This window comes from Lutjanus erythropterus, chromosome 6, assembly GCF_056507025.1.
Source record: "Lutjanus erythropterus isolate fLutEry1 chromosome 6, fLutEry1.hap2, whole genome shotgun sequence".
Classification (NCBI taxonomy): Eukaryota; Metazoa; Chordata; class Actinopteri; order Lutjaniformes; family Lutjanidae; genus Lutjanus; species Lutjanus erythropterus.
This window is the reverse complement of record NC_139322.1, coordinates 10,046,078-10,064,270: the sequence shown is the minus strand read 5'-3', so window position 1 is coordinate 10,064,270 and position 18,193 is coordinate 10,046,078. Positions and strand designations below refer to the sequence as shown.

Genomic DNA, 18,193 nt, shown 5'->3' with positions numbered 1-18,193 from the left:
ACATCAGGAAAATAAATCTAGTCGCCCAACTGAGCAAGTGGCAACAAAGGCTTAACCAGTTAAAGTATTCTGATTATCTATTAATTGTTAAAATAATTTGCTCATGCAAAAAATGGATGAAAATGCTGTTTTCAGCCTGTCAGATAATTCCTGCTGTTTATTATGAAATATAAAAAAAAATAAAGAAACTGAATATCTGTGGGTTATTGGACTGACAAAACAAGAGATAGATATCAACCTTAAGTCTCAAAAATTGGGACAGACATTTTTCACTCTTTTAACAACAGTAAATTTGTTTATCTTCATAGCTAAAAAAAACACCTATATTAGCAACACCTATATTAGCATGTTTTGTTCATGTTAATTTTCAATCAATTACAAAGAGATCAAATTGATTTAAGTTTAAATTCATAGTCATCTAAATTTTAAACATCAGAGGAAAGATACTGTACATCCAAGAAGTAAGTTTGATGCCATGAAATATAATTCTTTGTGCAAAACTTTTGCCAAGGTGAAATGATCCTGCTCCCATTCCACAGGAAGAACGAGAATCCTACTGAGCGTATGAATGGTAAGTGTCATCAGTGTAGCTTGTTTCTCATTGGAGGAACTGAGTGTGTGACTTTCACCCTGTTACAATTGCCCCTAGTATCCCCTATCCAGTGCCATTTGGTTTCAGCAACTTTTATACTATACTATAATACTTTTATATACTTTTCTAGAAAAAAGAGGGTTTGAAGAGTCAGAACTGTTCTTTCTTTTTATTGTCATGGTGATGTCAGTTTGACTTGGGTCCATTAGAGATATGAAATGTTAAATCATCAGTCTCACCCTTTCTTACCCTCGGATGTGCAGAAACTACAGGTTATATTAACCTCTTTTTAAAAATAGAAAATGTGAAATTGTTGGTCATCTTATTGGTATCAGTCATGAGAAGAAGGCAATCATCAGATATCGACTAGAAATAAATTCATATCTTGTCATAGCTAACATCTTCCTTTCCTGGGGATTTAAATCAAATTTAGTTGAGCCTACGCGAAAAAACCTGTATTAAATCTCTGTCCACAGTGTGTAATAACGGGTGGTTGTACCTTTAATTCTGATGCATCATGGGAATTGTAGTTATTTGTAGACACTCAAACGAAATAAGCATAGTGAAATAAAACTACAACTACCAGACTTGCTTTCTCCTACTTCTGTCGGCTACAAACAATAATGGCGTCGCACGGGGAAGATACAGGTGCCTCTGAGCCCGTTGCTTCTGGGGAACAAGCAGAGAAAAAAAGCACAGCGGTGTCGTTTGGTTTTACTAAAACAGTCAGCAAATTTAAACCTTCAACTGGCGACGCTTTGATAAAGAAAGATGACAAAGATTACTTGACCGGAATTGACAGAAATGAATTGCAGAGGTAGGCTTCGTATGCTAATGCTAACTATCATAGCATTAGCGTAACGGTTACGTTTCCATTCTGATGTAGCTAGCTAGTAATTGTTAATTAAATGATTATGCGCTGTTATCCCATCTAGGTAAATACGGTATCTGCCTTATATAAGGCAGTAAGGTGAAGTAATTCTTGTTTTGTAGCGGCCCCAGCCTGTTAGCTTGCTAATTTGTTTCTGTCTTGTAGCTCAAAACCATCTGCGAAGCCCAAAGAGCTCATCATTCCTCTGATTCAGAAGAACCGCTGGCACAAACCCGACCGAGCGGACCAGAACGAGAAGAGTGGAGACAAAACACAAGAAACAACCCAGGACAATGACTCTGTGGACTCTCAAGCTGTCAAAGAACTCATTGAAGGTGTGTATAGATAACCTGGTGGATATGGTCCGGTGTGTGTTCATGCCTGGTGGGAAGGCAGAGGGTGTCGTCCTCTCTCACTCAAAGCTTCTTATACATCTCCAATATGTCCTTGTAGATTCCCGGAGGCAGCTGGAGCAGTGGCAGAATGGCCCTCAGTCAGAGAGAAACCTGAACCTCAGCATCCCTCTGTTGATGCAAAACAAAGTACCAGAGGGCTTTGAGGATGGAGACCATGTAAAGGTGGATCTGCGGCCTGAATCTGTGAGTATGGATACCAGTTGTTTGACAAAAATACTCTGATCCGCAGCAGAGGTGCACAACAAAGTACAGTTGCCACAATACTAAAATTTTACTACACTATACTAGTATAATAAATAAGTCTTGATCACACAATTGTTTTGTTTTTTTATTAGCAACCTGTACGTCATGGTAGTACAGAAAAAGTCACTGAACACTGTCTGGTTTTGCTAGCCTGCAAGCTAAATTTCAGGTGGGACAAAAACAACTGAACTCAGCTGAGGTCTTGAATGAACACTTAGATAATTTTTTATAGCTTTTATACTTCAGTACTAAAATGAATGGATATTATTTTGTTTTAAACATGTAAAGAGCAGAAAGGAACAGCAAGGTTATATGGATAATGGGCCTGGTATCATGGATTAATTGAACAGAGTTACAAATTAATGATTATAATAACACGAGCAAAAGGTTTCCATGTCTTAAGTGTTTTTATTCTATTATTCTAGGAAACCACTCCTTTTTGTATCAAGCTAATACTAGCTGATAATGTGTTATTTTTCAAGTATGCCAACAGGAACATTCATGTAGGCCTGCAGCTAATGAATATTCACTATTGATTGACCTGCTCGTTATTTTTGTAATCAATTAGTCATTGTATCATTTAGTCTATAAAATATATTTTAAAAATGCTCATCACAATTTCCCAATATACTACTATCATAAATGGCAAAGAAAAGCAGCAAATCATTTTAAGATGGTGGAACCAGCATGTTTGACACTGTTGCTTGAAAAATAACAAAAATGATTAATTAATTACTTTAATAGTTGGCAGTTAATTTTCTTTCAGTCAACTAAGTGTTGCAGGTTTACATTCATGTAAATACTCATATTTATACCTGGGAGTTGCCTTTGTGCTTTTATTTCAGTGAGCCTTCTGCTCTTGCTCTTGCTGCCTTGCTCAAGAGCATTTGTATAATAGTTGTTTTTAGGAGGACTTGTCTCTCAGGCTTGTAGATAATTGTAATTTCTTTAAATGATATCACATGTGAAGATGATCTAAGCAAGATCTAATTTGCTAGAGATGCATTTCAGTGGGCAAATGAAAATGCCTGACAGTACAAAATGTCTGGTAGCCTGGCTGCTTTGACTCAGATTGAAATTTGAGTGTGTGAAAGTGCTGACGGTCAACTGAGCAGAATAACACCCCTGTGTGCAGACGCAGTTGGGCGCATGCGTATGGGTACGGGTGACTTTGTCAGTACAGTAAGGCTTGGGTGGCAGACAGGCGTCAACATTCTCCCCAGAGACATGGAGGCAACCAATCAGATTTCTCTCCATTTCTTTTCATCAGAGGCCTCACGCCTTGTCACTGTCATCCTGTATCTGCTCTCAATCACCGTGGACACGACTGTCAGGACATGAGAGTCAGGGGAAGCTTGCTCACTGTGCCCCGGAGCTCATTTGAATACCGTCTCCTCTGTGAGAGGTGGCCCCCAGCTTCCCTCAGAGGAAAGCCTTCAGTGGAGTCGGAGATGAGCCGGGCCATCGCTCTGATGAGGGCTGCTGTGCTGTGGCTGCTGCCTGGTGACTGTAGTCAGGCCGGGCTGAGTGTGACAGCCTGGAGCCAAAGGGCTGACTAAGACCGACATCACAAACTGCTTCTGTCTGACAGTTGGCGCTAACAGTTTTTTATGTTTCTGAACTCAAAGATTACATAAGCACCTTATGTAGCCCTGATACACATTTTAATGCACGTTGTGAAGTATATCATTGGTTGTTTGAGTATTGGAAGGGACAGGTCACCCCAAAATCAAAAATACATAATTTCTTATCTGTAGCTTTATTTATCTATGCAGACTATTTTGGTGTGAGCTACCAGGTTTTGGGGATATTGGCTGTAGATATCTGCCATTTTCAAATACTCCACTCCACTCAGTTTATGTTGATCAAAGCACCAAACAAATATATGTGAAAAGGTCAATAGTAATGTCGCTTTCCAGAGAGGCTTTTGCTTATGATACCATGGGATGTAAAAATTGATGTCCATGATTAGATGTGTGCTTCCATTTGGGTAGTGATTTGGTTGTTGATTGTAGTTTGGTAGGAAGAAAATAGTTCCTACATGAAACTCTTCAGAAACAAGGTCCCTGGATTATCTCCAGTAATTGGCTAAGAGGGCAGACATCTCAACAGCCGATATCTCCAAAACTCCCGCTAAAACAATCTAGGTAAATAAATAGCACCACGGATATTTTTTATTTCTTTTTTTATTAACTGTGCTTTAATGTATGTTTCTTGATTTTCAAAAAGATGACATTATTGTACGTGTCTGTCAGTCTACAGAGGCAGATTATGAGAGTGTTCCTGTTGAGGCGTATGGACTCGCTATGCTTAAAGGAATGGGCTGGAAGAAATCAGAAGGCATTGGACGAACCTTTAAACAGTAAGTAACAAAAGGACCCCTTTATCCCTTTTTGCTTTTTTTCCATTAAAAGTAGTCAAATTAATTAATATATTATTAAAATTAGTTAGTTGCAGACCCTGATTTACTACCAATTAAATCAGTGCTGGGAATTGTAGACTTAAAGTAATTTAACATGTTCTGACCAGACATTGAATTTGAGCTACTGCTGCAGCCCGATAGCCTCATTAAGAAAAGATATTTGGCTCAAGCTGCTGTATCCTCCTCAGCCTCCTTTACATCCTGCATGTCCATCTCTTTTGTTTATTGATTTAATGCCGTTGCTCCCCGTCTACTACAGAGACGTGAAGCCGATCGAACACCAGCTCCGTCCAAAAGGTTTAGGACTTGGAGCTGATCGTTCAGCAATTAAGGACCTGGAGCCAAGCAAACATCAGCGTCCCCCGAAGCCAGGCGAGGAGCGAGCGAAGGAGGAGGAACTAGTGATGGGTCCAGGTGGCTGTGTGCTGGTGGAGTCTGGAGCACACAAAGACCTGTATGGCAAGGTAGAGTTAATCCGAAATCTTTTTGCATCCACATTCATCATTGTTTTTTTACTGTTAACTCTGGAAACAAAAGTAGTTTTGTTTCCATGTTTTGTTTTCTCTGAATAACTTGTCATAACTTCCACTCGCGCTGCAGATTGAAGGAGTTGATCCAGACAACGCTCGAGTGATGGTGAAGCTGGCTATTGGCAGCAAGACTGTGACAGTCAGTCAGTATGCCGTTAAACTGGTTGGGCGCAAAGAATACGACAAATACAGCAAAGACCTTAGTAAGTAACTCTGAACAAATGAAACAGAAAAGGTTAACAGTCATGGAAAATGATCTGGATGCTGATGAACTTTGGTTCTGTGGTCTAAATTAGATGATATTTTTAACTCCTCTTTGGTAACATTTAGAGGTCAGCAAATACCAAAATTCTGTTTTCCCACATTCCATATTATTTGTATTACACGTAAACCAGTTACATTTAATGACAATAGCAATATGATACAGTTTTATTAAACAGAAATAACCAGTAATGAACTTCAGGTTGTTTGTTGCTATTTTTACCTTTAAGTTAAAGGAAAACCAAATCTGTTGTATGCAGAGCTAAAGTGATGTGTCAATTAATAGAAGATTAATCTGTAACCATTCTGATGATCAACAAATCATTTAAACTAATTTTCTAAGAAAAAATGCCCCAATAATCAGTGGTTATTATTTCCTAAATATGATCATTTGCTGGTTTTCTTAGAGACCTTTCAGACACAAGGCAACAATGACACTGCTGCCTCTGAAATGGAATGGGACTTGAAGTAGTCACCAATCACTAGTTACACCTGTGTTTATCCTGCTAATTTATGTCACAATGGCAGCAGTGAAAAAGGTCAGTAATTGAGAAAATAACTGGCAAATTAACCTATAATGACAATGTAACATGCAGCACTAGTTGAGTCAGACACTGACTGGGCTAAACAGGTTTATTCTCTAGGCTAGAGACATTTCAGCCTTCATGGGGGAAAAAAAACCCACAAGACAATGATTCAGTCGCGGGTTTTTTTTTCAGTAATCGAAGCTGCCTGCTCCCAAGAATAAAAACACAACCAGCCACAGAACACTGGCCTGTCTGTTTCAGTTTAGCCACATTTGACTTAACCAGGTTTTCCCACCGACTAGGTCGCCTCAGCAAAGCCCACAAAGACAAAGAAAAGGAGAAAGAGAAGGAAAAAGAGCGAGAGAAGGAGCACCAGAGACGGGAGGACAAAGACAGGAGAAGTAATGGTGACGAGGTGAAACACAAATCTAGAGAAAGAGATGGAGGAAAAGATGACAGGAAGAGGAAACACAGAGAATCAAGTCACGACAGGTATGTATTTCCTTTAAAAGACATTATTATTTTATTTTTCAATGATTTGTTATTAGTTGTCAGTGTTTTCATCTTCTTGGTTTTCTTCTTTTACTTCTTTAGAGAGAAGCCTCCAGTGAAAGAGGCGAGGCGACCACCAGCTCCCCCCTCCTGGCTCCAGAGAGACTTGAAAGTTCGTTTTATAGACAAAGCTTTCAAAGGGGGCAGGTACTACAACTCAAAGGTACAAATACACCACCGAGATATCACATGATCATCAAAGCATCTTTATTTGTGTCAGCTTACTGAAGCTTCCATGGGATTTCTGTGGTATTGTCAAGTGGCTTATTTTAGACTAAGAAATGTTAAATGGATTTGTTTGAAATTATGAAACTCACCAAGCTTTTTACCCACTCACTTTTACACATATTTCATTGGAAGGTCTTCAATTATTTTTGATTAATTAGATTGTATAGGATCAGTCAAAAAAAACGCAGTTAAGACAGGCTATAGAAGATTGCAGCACATCTTTAGCTGCAGTGTTTTAAATGTGGGTTGTTTTTTTTTTTTATCACAGCTGTTAACATCTGTCTTGTTGCCTTGTAGATGCGCGTGGAGGATGTCCTGACACCGACTACCTGTGTGTGTCGAACTGAAGAGGGAAGACTGTTAGACGGTGAGTCATCGGTGCCGTCTCAGTGTCTCCTGGTGTTAGTTTTCTCTCTCTCTGTGTCTGGTGTTTCTTTTTTGTTCTCTAATTAGTGTTGTACAACAGAAGTGTAAAATATGTGTTGTAACTGTGCCTGCTAATTTTCAGAAAACATCTGGCTAGCTTAGGTGTTAACCATGGAGCTAGGTAGCCATGGGTCCTTCTGCACATACTGTATCTTGTGTTTCAATGGGAATATCTAGATAGAACATTTACATCAGATGATTAACAGTATCTTCTTTTTCTGCTCCTTCTGACTGCTCCCATTAGGGGGTATATGGAGCTACAGATGGCTGATGGCTTAGCTTTGCATACAGGCTGGAAGCAAGGGGAAACAGATTGTCTTGCTTTGTTGTCTGGAGCATTATATAGCAACTGTGTGTCCAAAAATGAGTACTGTAGTCCAAATAGCAAGTTGGAGCCATAGACTGTATATTAAATAGCTTGAATCCCTGTTTAATATCCTGTCTATATTAAATACCATCTTTGGCGCCCTCCTTTCCAGATCAAGCAGGCTGCCAGAACACTGCAGGAGCACAAAGACAAGCAGCACAACATTGTGAAATGTCAATAATAAGCTAGGATGAATCCTACACTGTTAAGATGATCAGCTGTTTATAACTGTCAGATGTCAATGTAAAGTTAAGCCCGTTATCCTGAAAAACAAAAGTCCACTGCTCTGAAAATACACTCTGGAGTTTGAGTTCAGTGACGGACTCCATTGAATTTAACCGTCATAAACATCTACTCCTTCTAAAAGATTATTAATGATTTCTCACGATTCGTAAACAGACACTCATTTGGCAAACATTCGGCATTAACTCTATGGGCAAACGAAAACACATTAATGCCCAAAATTGAAATTTCAAAGGACACTGCGGCTGTAGCACCGATGTCAGAGAAGCCAGTATTTCAACTTAATGTGTTTCCTTAATCCCTGATGGCATGTTATGGTCATTTTATGATAAATGACAGTACATATATTACAGACTTCTCCTTTAAACAAACAAGATACGTGAGTTTTTAAAGATGGTCATGGGTAGAATTTTAAATCTGTGGCAGCAAAGGGAAACAGTTAACTTGGCCATGTTCGGTGCTATGCAGCTTACAGTTTCCTTGCTGTAGATTTATATTTACAGACAGACGTGAGAGTGGCATCGATGTTCTCATCTAACTCTAAGCAAGAAAGTGACGTGAAACAACATTATATTAGTGTACCACATGTGTACGTCTCTATTGTATTATTAAAGTGTAGGTTAATTAAAGGAGAAATATGTGATATGTTTCTTGTACTAAATCATAAATGACCATGATATGTCATAATAGATTTAAGAAACAGGCTAAGTCGAAATACAGACTTCAACAACAACGTTTTAGCCAGTTTCACATTTCACATGTAGACAGTTGATGTAATGTCTCCACAGCTTCTGTAATTTGTGTGTTTAAAGAAACGATCAGTGCCAGACGGTGCCAGTACAGATACACCAGTGGCCTTTAATATCTGTTTAATTACTGGTGAAGAGATAACGTCTCTACCTTTGAGTGTTGCTATAGTAACTGTTATATTAAATCTTGAATAACCTGTTCCTTCTTCTTTCTGCGACAGATGTGAAGCAGGACATGCTGGAAACCATTGTTCCAAAAAGCGAATATGATTCTGTAATGGTTGTACTGGGCGAGTACAGAGGACAGGTAAGGAAAGGGTCATCTGCCCTCCAGGATTTATGTAGAGCTGCAACAATCAATTGAATAATCGATTATTAATCAATATTAAAAATGAAATTTTGATAGTCGATTAATTGGTTTGAGTAATAATTTAAGAAAAGAAAAGACAATTCTGATTCCAGCTCATTAAATATAAATATTTTTTGGTTTCTTTACTCTAAATTTGGGCGTTTGGACACAACATTTTTCATAATTTTCTGACATTTTGTAGATGAAACAACTAATTGATTAATTAACAAAATAATCAGCAGATTAATTGCCTATGAAAATAATCATTAGTTGCAGCCCTAGGTGTGTGTGTACTGTTTTGTATTGTTACTAATCACAGTATTTACATTTGTTTGCTCAGGTCGGCCGGATTCTCCAGCGGGACAAGAACAAGTGCAGAGCGATGGTCCAGCTCGACCGATATGAGGAGAAAGTGTTCACGCTTGACTATGACTGTATTTGTCACTATGTAGGAGCAGCAGACCACTGATCCACTTATTTTTGTATAATAATAATAATTATAATTTGTTCCTTTTCATCCCATCTGAAACGTTTTTGTAATATTCAAAAATAATGAATTTCTCAAGATTTTAAACCATTGCAATTTTGTAATAAAACACTGTCAAGAATTTTATTTGTACAGATGTTATTACAAGATCTCCCACCTCACCATGAAGAAAACTCGCAATGAGTCATTTTCACAGTAATCTTTACATTTATTAGCAAATGATGTCCACTAATAGCCCTAGTAACAACAAGAAGGTTATTCTTTAGGTCATATAAAAACATATTTACAACTGTTCTACATGTTTGACGAGAGCATGAATGCACTGACGGTATAAAAGCTCAGCATTCAGATTTCTGACACGTTCACACATTTCAGAATGAAAAGAAAACTTAAGAGGTGTCACTCTGTAACGGCAGATGTTGTGATGAGGACAAATGGAAAATGAACTGCACAGCTGTGTCTGGTGTCCGGAGAGCTCGCTTTACTCTTTGGGTATCTGGTTTGCAGCGTTAGCCCGAAGCACGGCTCCTGGACTCGGGTACGGTCGCTGCTGGAACAGAGGCCCCGCCGCTGTGGTGTCTGCGCCCGTCTTTGCTTCATTACGTTTGGGCAGGCCACTGGACCATGTTCCCCTGTAAAGATAAATAAGCTGGTTACAAAAGTGCAATGCTAAATTTCTGGAGTGCTCCTTTAAAAACAGGACCAAGGGTTGATTTGATATTATGACTGTAAATACTGTACTGTACCTTGGGGCATCAGAATAAGCACTTGGATCCATGGGGTCCATCTCATCATCTTTTCTCCCTGAAAGGAAAAATAACGTGTGACATCTGTTCACATAAAAAGCATCGATTTGAAAATGCTTGTCTGATACAGAAGTAAACATTACCTCTTTTGCTCTTGCTGTACGGAGCTATGTCGTCTCTCCGCTGCTTTCTCCTGTCTCTGTCCCTTCCGTCATCCCTGTCTCGGTCCCTGTCCCGCTCCCTTTCCCGATCTTTGTCTCTTTCCCGCTCCCGATCTCTGTCTGGCTTCTCAAACTGCCTCTCGATCCGGTCATCTACTACCTCAGCTGAAAAATGAAAATAAAATAAAGGCATTAGTCACAAAATAAATCACTGCCAGAATCTGTCAAAAACAAACTGCATTCTGAGATTATCTGCCAAATGATGATCAGACCTGCAATAGTTAAGAGTCATACGTGGGTTGTATATGATAACAAATATTCATGGTGATGGGATTACAATGATCATAAAGGCATCATCTAAATCTTTAGTTATGGAAGCTTTATAAAGCCTTACCTCTAATTTTCTTTGCAGGTTTTGTTACAACTGCAGCTGGGTCATTTGGCGACAGCCAGGCCACCATATCTGTCTCCACATTCCAGTAATAAGGAAGACCGCTGTGGATTAAAGGAAAATAAATAAGTTATGAAATAATGTGTGATAAGAAATGATGAATAATATAATTGGGGAATTGGTTATTTGAATTTAGCAGTAATTGTACCCTAAGCATAAAGGATTAAAACACAGGAAAGCAGAATGATTTATTTAAACACATACAGCAGCAGAGTGGCCAAGTTTGCATGTACAGAGACAGAGTGATAATATTAAATATGAATTTATGACAAAATCATCATGAAACAACCAATAAAAAACCCCATACAATTTAAAACTCAGCTCATCATGAAATATTGTTTCCAGTCGACAGTAAAAGTGATTTCATTGCAGGAATTTGTCTATTTAATTCCAGCAGATTTAATTCCAGAAAGTCTATTTATTTCACAATGCCATGTTTCCAAATGATAATTTTATTTTATAATGCCGCTTTTTATCATAAAGTCTTGCTCAATCAAGACAGAGTCAACATAAAAAAGCAGTCTTCAGACTATAAATTAATTTATGAATTACTGAGAAAAAATATTTGAGGCCAACGGGAATCTCAGATCAAAATAATCTAAATTTATTGACCACAAAAATATCTGCGTGTCTCAGTTCAATCTCAAAATAAACATGCCTGAGCAAAACATAAATAAGACTTTATGGTGCTCTAACCCTCTGGAATACCAAAATAATGCAAAGCAAAAATGTTTAGGTGTGTAAAGAAATATCAGACAACAACAACAACTTATTGTAGAAATCAAGTATACGTACCAGGCAGGGTCGAACACTTTGTACCAGTTTGGTGGAAGATTCTCCAGTCTGGTTGCTTCATAATCTACGTTGTTGTCATCATAATCTTCGGCAATAATCTCCTCATCTGCTTCTGGATGAATTGGAGGAGAAAACTCGTCACATGACACATGCAAAATAAATTAAACATGAAGAATGCTATGGGCTCAGTGTTTTCTTCTAAAAAGTTTCTTACTACCTACCTTGCTCTGACGGTTTAACAATCCCTCTCTTGGCCAAGCGGGCCAGCAGAGCTGGAGGTAGAGGCATCCTGCAGCAGAGAGCGAAGAGAGGATTAATTCATGATGCAACGAGCACTACAAACCTTCATCCACTGTCGTCAGCAGCTGGAAATGGGGATACACACACGATGGTGTCTGTCCAAAAAAAACGATACTTACCTCTCATTCAAATGTAATCCAAAAATTATATATTTAAATGTTGCCTTGTGTGAGTTAGGACTGAAAAAATAATTTCAAAATACTGGAGGGGCAATATTTGTTACAAGCAAAAGGTGTATCAAAATATAATTTGAAATGAAATATTGTTCTGGCCTACACATTATATTCTACAAACTTAATAAAACATCTGTGTTTGGTATAGATTAGAAGTATCATAACACCTGAATTTTAACCTCTGATACAATACTAGTATTACAATTACTAGCATTGTATTTTGTTTTCTTTCTTCTTTTTTATATTAACAACCTTCACACAGCGGTGGTACAGAAACAGTCATTGAACACTGTCTGGTTTTGCTGCAAGCCAAATTTCAGTCAGGACAATAAAGACTGAACTGAGGTCTTGAATGAGCCTCTGTACTTCTGATACGATGAAAAGTTATCAATGTACTGTTTTTAAACATGAAAAAGTATCAGTACTTATATACTTTTGACAGATTTACTCACACCATAATGATTTTAATGTTTTTCAATGAAAATCAGGACAGTGATGTAAAAATTATCATTCCCTAAAATGTCACAGATTATACTACAATTGAAATATCATTCAAAATAATCACAACCATATATTTGATCAGAAATCATTCAGATCTAGTGTATAGTGTGTTTGAATTGTGGTCAGAGAAAATAAGCCATTTGATGCCAAAACATTTGTGTCTAAGAATCTGTGATGGCCTTTTCACAGATTTCTAACATTTTATAGATAATTGAGAAAATAATCTGCAGATTAAATGAAAATGGCCCCAACACTAACAAAATCTAGACTAGATGATATATGTTTGTATCCACATCAGGTTTGTTTTGAAGGTCACAGCACGATGTATGGTGGTGTGAATAGCTTCAGACATATTAAATTAAAATTTTTGACTGGTGGTCATTTCACTCCTTCACAGACTGCTCTTTCTCCTCTGCATGCTTTGTACCTCTTTTGATGGCTACTAGTGAAACGGTCGGTTCTGTTGCTACTTGCTACAGTATTTTTAGCTTTTAGGGCTCAGACAAACATTTCTTTTAAAACGGAGATAATACCCTTTTTGAAGCCATTCACTTCAAGTGAGATAAAACATTTAATTCAACAAAATAACTGCATCGCCTGCTCGGTAGCTCCTTAGCAGCAACTGGTCGACTAAAGCAACAAATAAACACCTGTGAGCTTCACAAATCCCACTAATCTACATCAACACTAATACCTACAGTTTCCTATATGTTTGAATGAATAAAATTAATTTCAGCATTACCTGTTTTTTCACAAAATCGCCTCTTTAATCTTCGGGGAGAGTGAAAGACGCGACTTCCCAAACAAGCAGCACACGGCGCGCACAATGATGACGTAACACGGTTCTCTTGACGACAACAAACATGGAGGAATATGCCCGAGAACCTTGGTAAGATTATTTTTTTTAACATTTACCTTTCGTTATGTGGTCTAAATCGTTAACCTCGGATAAAGTTTTGTGTTCTTTAGTGTGATATTGAATTTGTTGTGAGAGTGAACAGAGAGGCGCTGTTTGTTAGCCTGTTAGCTCAGTGAAGGGTCAGGGATATTAACAGATAAAGCTGTGGTCAGTGTGTACCCACAGCTAACATATGAGTCAAAGCTTCAACGACCTTTTACAAGTGACAGCTGGAGGTTTGGCAAACAGAAAAATACAGCCTAAAATATAGTTCACGTATGTCATCCGTGTACTGTTGTAAGTTGTAGCTCAGTTTAAAATTTGTGAAATTAAGTAAACTTCCACTGGCCAACAGAGAGACAGATAATATACCATTTCACGATAATCGTGTTGAAATAGTCGTGCAAACACAGGTGTTACCAATGACACTAATTAAAGCCCCGTTTCATTTAGTGTGGAAGTCTTTAAGGCGAGTCAGCATGTACTGAATACATGAAACCTTAATTAGCATCATTGCTAAAATATGTTTACCTTACAAAATGGCAGCTGTGGAAATGTTAACTAAAGATAAATCTTAAAACAGCTTGTAGGACAGAAACTATGACTTTGTTATCACTGGTAAATGCAGGAGTGTTACTAGAACCCCGGGCTATGATTGTTCAAATAATTACATTTATTTGGGAATTGTAGGCTACATTTGTACAAGAATATGTATAAACCATACCATATGTACCATATGTAGGGCTGTAGTTAACATCTGTTTTCATAGTTTAAAAGGCCCATTATATTTTAGATGGATTTGTTATCCGTTTCATATATAAAGTATTAATTTGATATTTGTGCTCGATAAATGCTTTAAGCAATTAGTCAATCATTAATTTTTTTTTTAGATTGTTCATCTGTTGGTTGACATATTATAGAGCAGCAACGATCAGTCGATAAATTGATTAGTTAACTATTAAAATAATCTCCAACTTCTATGATAATCAGTTAATTGTTTTGAGACTTTTTTTTTTGCCTTGGTCAGGTCTTTTCCACTGGAATTGGAGTGGAACAACTTGACAATTAAGTCTGATATCAGGCTGTCATTTTAAAAAAAATGTCCAAATATTCATCTATATTCTGGTTTCTTTTCAACATTCAAGATATTTATTATCACACCAGTTGCACAAATCCAAATGTGTGAAAAGCTTTTGCTTGGAAGCTCCATTAAATAGTAGTAGTACACAGTGTGAATACATGACATAATAAAGAACAAATACATATAACATCAATGAAGGTTGCATTTTGTACTTTTCGTGGATAAAATAAGACATTCAAGGACATCTCCTTGGACACTGGACTGCAGTGATCAACATTTTTCACCATTTTCTGACCTTTTATGGGTAAAACAACTAATCCATTAATTGAGAGAAAGAGCAGCAGATTAATCAACAATGAAAACAAATGTTAGTTGCAGCCCTGACTAATTGATTAATCAACTTATTGTTTCAGCATAAGTATGATGGTAGTATGAGAGGGTGGGACCAATAAAAGTCATGGATGGAGTGTTGTCACTTAATTTTCGATGAACTGAAGTGCTGGAAACACGCCTTACATTACAAAGCCAAAGTATGTCTAATATTTTGACATATCTTTGCACATTCTTCCCACTCTTCTTACTGCACTCCTGCAGTCCCTGGAGGATAGTGGATGACTGTGGAGGCGCTTTCACTATGGGTGCAATTGGAGGAGGGGTTTTCCAGTCGATCAAGGGCTTTCGTAATGCCCCCGCGGTGAGTTCACCACATGATAATACATGATTATTATTTGCACCGACTTTCATCAGGTTTTTAAAGGCAGAATTCAACAGTGCTCTAATGTTTCAGGGGGTTGGACACAGACTGAGAGGAAGTGCAAATGCAGTGAGAATAAGAGCTCCACAGATTGGAGGTGAGGAGATCGTCTTTTGTGACCCTTTACTGAAGCTCTTTAAATCTGAATATGGTTATGACTATGAGAGTTAAATAGTGTGAGTCTTTGTGTATGTTAAATGATTAACATGCAAAGGGGGTTGTTATATTTTGGTATCTAGAGCCCACTTACTTCATAGATTTATTGATGGTTACATTTGCTTTACCTAAAACTAAAATCACAAGCTAAAACTAAAATATGCAAATATTCTCTGGCTTGTTTTCGGTGGGTCTTGCAGGTAGCTTTGCAGTATGGGGCGGGCTTTTCTCCACAATCGACTGTGGTTTAGTTCGCCTCAGAGGGAAAGAGGATCCTTGGAACTCCATAACAAGTGGTGCTCTGACTGGAGCCATCCTAGCAGCACGCAGTAAGAGGCAGCCCATAAAGCACAATGAACTTGACACCACCTTCCTGTGTCACAGACCTCATCAATACACTTTGTGTTTTTTACTCCAGGTGGGCCGTTGACTATGATGGGCTCTGCCATGATGGGGGGGATTTTGCTCGCTCTCATTGAGGGTTTTGGGATCCTCTTAACCAGATACACAGCACAGCAGTTTCAGAACCGTAAGTGAAGCTGATTGAGTTTTGAAAATGACATTTTAAGCAGCTATAATCAATATTTTTATATAAAACAAGGGATCACATGATTACTTGTATGTGAAAGGTGCCAGCCATAACAATGAACCCACAGTGAATTATCATCTCTACCGTTCCCCTCAGTGTTTCAGCATCTTTAGTCTCACAGTTTTTGTCTTCTGGTCTACAACATTATTGTTTTGGATTACTGACCTCTCTCATAGTGTAATTTTAAGTGAAAAACCTTTCAAAATAGACAACTGTATGCTACCTGCTTAGCACCAAACAGCAGGCAGACAGAGTTTGTAATCAGCTGGTGAACACGGTGAATCAATTTGCTGCTTAAGAACCAGATATTTCCCTCAGGAGTTTGTGACTAAAAGCAGAGCAAAGAAGAGGGTGAATATTCTATCTTCATCAGGTGGACAGAAATGTGACTCCAAATGAATGCAAATTAATGCAAATGTTGCTCCGTTTCTGCTAAATGTGCTAAATAGGCAATTTTGCCATATAAACTTGGGTAAAATAATCTGTCAATGTTGCATTGAAGTACATCTCAGTGGCCCAAAAATCCATTATTGCAGGTTTAAATGATCAAGAGGAAAATCATTCACTCCCTCAGAGTACTCGTGCAGTGTAATTCCAGTCTCGGGTTTCATCAGTACATCCTGAACACAAGTATTTTCGCAGCATTATTGCTAAAAAACCCACTTATGCAAAATAATAACCACAAGTGAATTACCACCATTTACAAATGTCAGCCCACTGTGGCAGTCTGGCAGCCTGTGAGAAAGACCACTTGAAACACATTTAGTTTTTTGTTGTATTTTATAGTATTACTGTGAATACAGTATCTGCTCAAATGTAGAAAATCTGGTGTCAAGGCCCCTCCTGTAGAGCTGCAATGATCTGAACAAAAACAGGCCTATCCAATTTGCGGCTTGTGGGCTAAATCCAGATTTTAACAACCTTAGTCCGGCCCTTTGGTCATTTATAAATGTGAGAAAGGTATATCATTGTGATTTTATGTAATTAACCTGGTAACATTCTAAGTTTATGGGTGTTTATTAGGGGATCATCATTTTATTAGTAGGCTAATTAGCCCCTTCGGTGGTTACGTCTGTTCTTCAGCAGAGACACACCCTCACCCTCCCCTTCCATAAGAGAAACAACGGTAGCTACAAAACTTGCAAAATACTCTAAATGACCTATTCAGTTCAGTTGATTAAACCTTCTCTCTGAAATAGAACCCTGTAGAACTCATGGACAAAGAATAGACCAGAAATTAAATGTTCTGAATAAAGAGGAAAATATCTTGTTCTCACCGTGGTGCCAGAAGTCTTTGCACCTCCGCATAATGAAACAAATTGCAACATTTTCTCTGAGACTTGTGGAAAGGCGTAGGCCTTTTTCACAGCAGACATTTTGACTTGTTGGATCAGTGGACGAGGGTGAGGGAATGTAGGCAAACCAAAAACATGAACTGAACTGTGGAACTAGACTAAAAATAAAGTTTAAGTCAATCTAAGAGAAACATACATTTTAATTGCTTGTTAATAATATGGATGAACAGGGTACAGCTAAAGCAACCTGATGAATTACTTTTTTGTCTTTTCCTTGTTTTCTTCAGCTATTCCCTTTGCAGAGGATCCCAGTCAGTTACCCCCAAAGGATGGGGGTCAGCAGCAGCAGCAGGCGGCAAAGGGGCAGTTTCAGTAGAAGTACTGAGGCCAGCTGTGTGACACAGTGAGTCAGACCACAGAGTCGGGGGGGACACCAGACTTTACAGCAGGTATCAGGATGACCAGGTGGTGGAGAGCCTGGTCCCTACCGTGGTGTCAAGTAGTTGCACTATGTGCTTATAATGCACCTCAGGGGTAAATTACTGTGAGATTTAGTTATTTATGAGTGAATGTTTGTATGTGAATGAGGATCCTTCTGACAAACCTCATGTTTGCACCTCCAGCATCTCATGCGCCACTTTCTATAATAATGGTTATTCTATCTTCATGGTCACTTTATTGGGTTAAATTTTCTATTCTGATATGTATATATAAAATCAATTATTATTCAACATCAAGGCCATAAAACATCATTGCGATATGAGCACGTGTGATAAACACGTTGCAAACGAAATGCAATGAATAAAAAAAGAACACACGGACCCCTGGATACACGGGCCATGCACTCATGCCACTCGGTCAATCAGATGAAGCCCCGGCTATCCGTTAGCTACCCTCATATTGATTGGTGTCAATCCGGCGGTGATTGCGAGGTTAGCTAACACAATAGCTGAGGAAGGAGAGAAGAGCCAGGAAAGTGTGTTTGATGACGACCTTGTGGTGAAAAAGATCATCACTTCTGCTTCTTGGG

At 38.3% G+C, this 18,193-nt stretch overlaps 3 protein-coding genes across 3 annotated transcripts; 2 read left to right on the top strand and 1 right to left on the bottom strand.

Moving 5' to 3' along the window:
• The first annotated feature begins 1,204 nt into the window (after positions 1-1,204).
• gpkow (G patch domain and KOW motifs) lies at positions 1,205-9,384 on the top strand. The gene is made up of 11 exons (XM_084720496.1): positions 1,205-1,409; positions 1,629-1,798; positions 1,917-2,062; positions 4,378-4,484; positions 4,804-5,008; positions 5,145-5,277; positions 6,165-6,354; positions 6,457-6,577; positions 6,940-7,009; positions 8,649-8,734; positions 9,117-9,384. The coding sequence occupies exons 1-11, from the start codon at positions 1,216-1,218 to the stop codon at positions 9,243-9,245; spliced, it is 1,551 nt and encodes a 516-aa protein (XP_084576622.1). The 5' UTR covers positions 1,205-1,215; the 3' UTR covers positions 9,246-9,384.
• A 66-nt stretch (positions 9,385-9,450) lies between these two features.
• pqbp1 (polyglutamine binding protein 1) lies at positions 9,451-13,263 on the bottom strand. Its single transcript, XM_084720497.1, has 7 exons — positions 13,133-13,263; positions 11,638-11,705; positions 11,417-11,528; positions 10,565-10,665; positions 10,153-10,335; positions 10,010-10,067; positions 9,451-9,895 (listed from the first exon to the last, which is right to left on the bottom strand). Exons 2-7 carry the CDS (start codon positions 11,702-11,704, stop codon positions 9,745-9,747), a joined length of 672 nt encoding a protein of 223 aa, XP_084576623.1. The 5' UTR covers position 11,705; positions 13,133-13,263; the 3' UTR covers positions 9,451-9,744.
• LOC146324881 (mitochondrial import inner membrane translocase subunit Tim17-B-like) lies at positions 13,143-17,948 on the top strand. The gene is made up of 5 exons (XM_084720498.1): positions 13,143-13,279; positions 14,964-15,220; positions 15,480-15,608; positions 15,698-15,808; positions 17,451-17,948. Exons 2-5 carry the CDS (start codon positions 15,148-15,150, stop codon positions 17,537-17,539), a joined length of 402 nt encoding a protein of 133 aa, XP_084576624.1. The 5' UTR covers positions 13,143-13,279; positions 14,964-15,147; the 3' UTR covers positions 17,540-17,948.
• The last annotated feature ends 245 nt before the right edge of the window (positions 17,949-18,193 follow it).

Coding starts and splice junctions, on each gene's coding strand:
- gpkow (XM_084720496.1), top strand. CDS start 1,216: ATGGCGTCGCACGGGGAAGATACAGGTGCCTCTGAGCCCGTTGCTTCT. Junction 6,355..6,456: donor AGAGAATCAAGTCACGACAG/GTATGTATTTCC, acceptor TTACTTCTTTAG/AGAGAAGCCTCCAGTGAAAG. Junction 6,578..6,939: donor GCAGGTACTACAACTCAAAG/GTACAAATACAC, acceptor GTTGCCTTGTAG/ATGCGCGTGGAGGATGTCCT.
- pqbp1 (XM_084720497.1), bottom strand. CDS start 11,704: ATGCCTCTACCTCCAGCTCTGCTGGCCCGCTTGGCCAAGAGAGGGATT. Junction 10,336..10,564: donor ACCTGCAAAGAAAATTAGAG/GTAAGGCTTTAT, acceptor TTCATTTTTCAG/CTGAGGTAGTAGATGACCGG. Junction 10,068..10,152: donor GTACAGCAAGAGCAAAAGAG/GTAATGTTTACT, acceptor TTTTCCTTTCAG/GGAGAAAAGATGATGAGATG.
- LOC146324881 (XM_084720498.1), top strand. CDS start 15,148: ATGTTTCAGGGGGTTGGACACAGACTGAGAGGAAGTGCAAATGCAGTG. Junction 15,609..15,697: donor AGCCATCCTAGCAGCACGCA/GTAAGAGGCAGC, acceptor TTTTTACTCCAG/GTGGGCCGTTGACTATGATG. Junction 15,809..17,450: donor AGCACAGCAGTTTCAGAACC/GTAAGTGAAGCT, acceptor TGTTTTCTTCAG/CTATTCCCTTTGCAGAGGAT.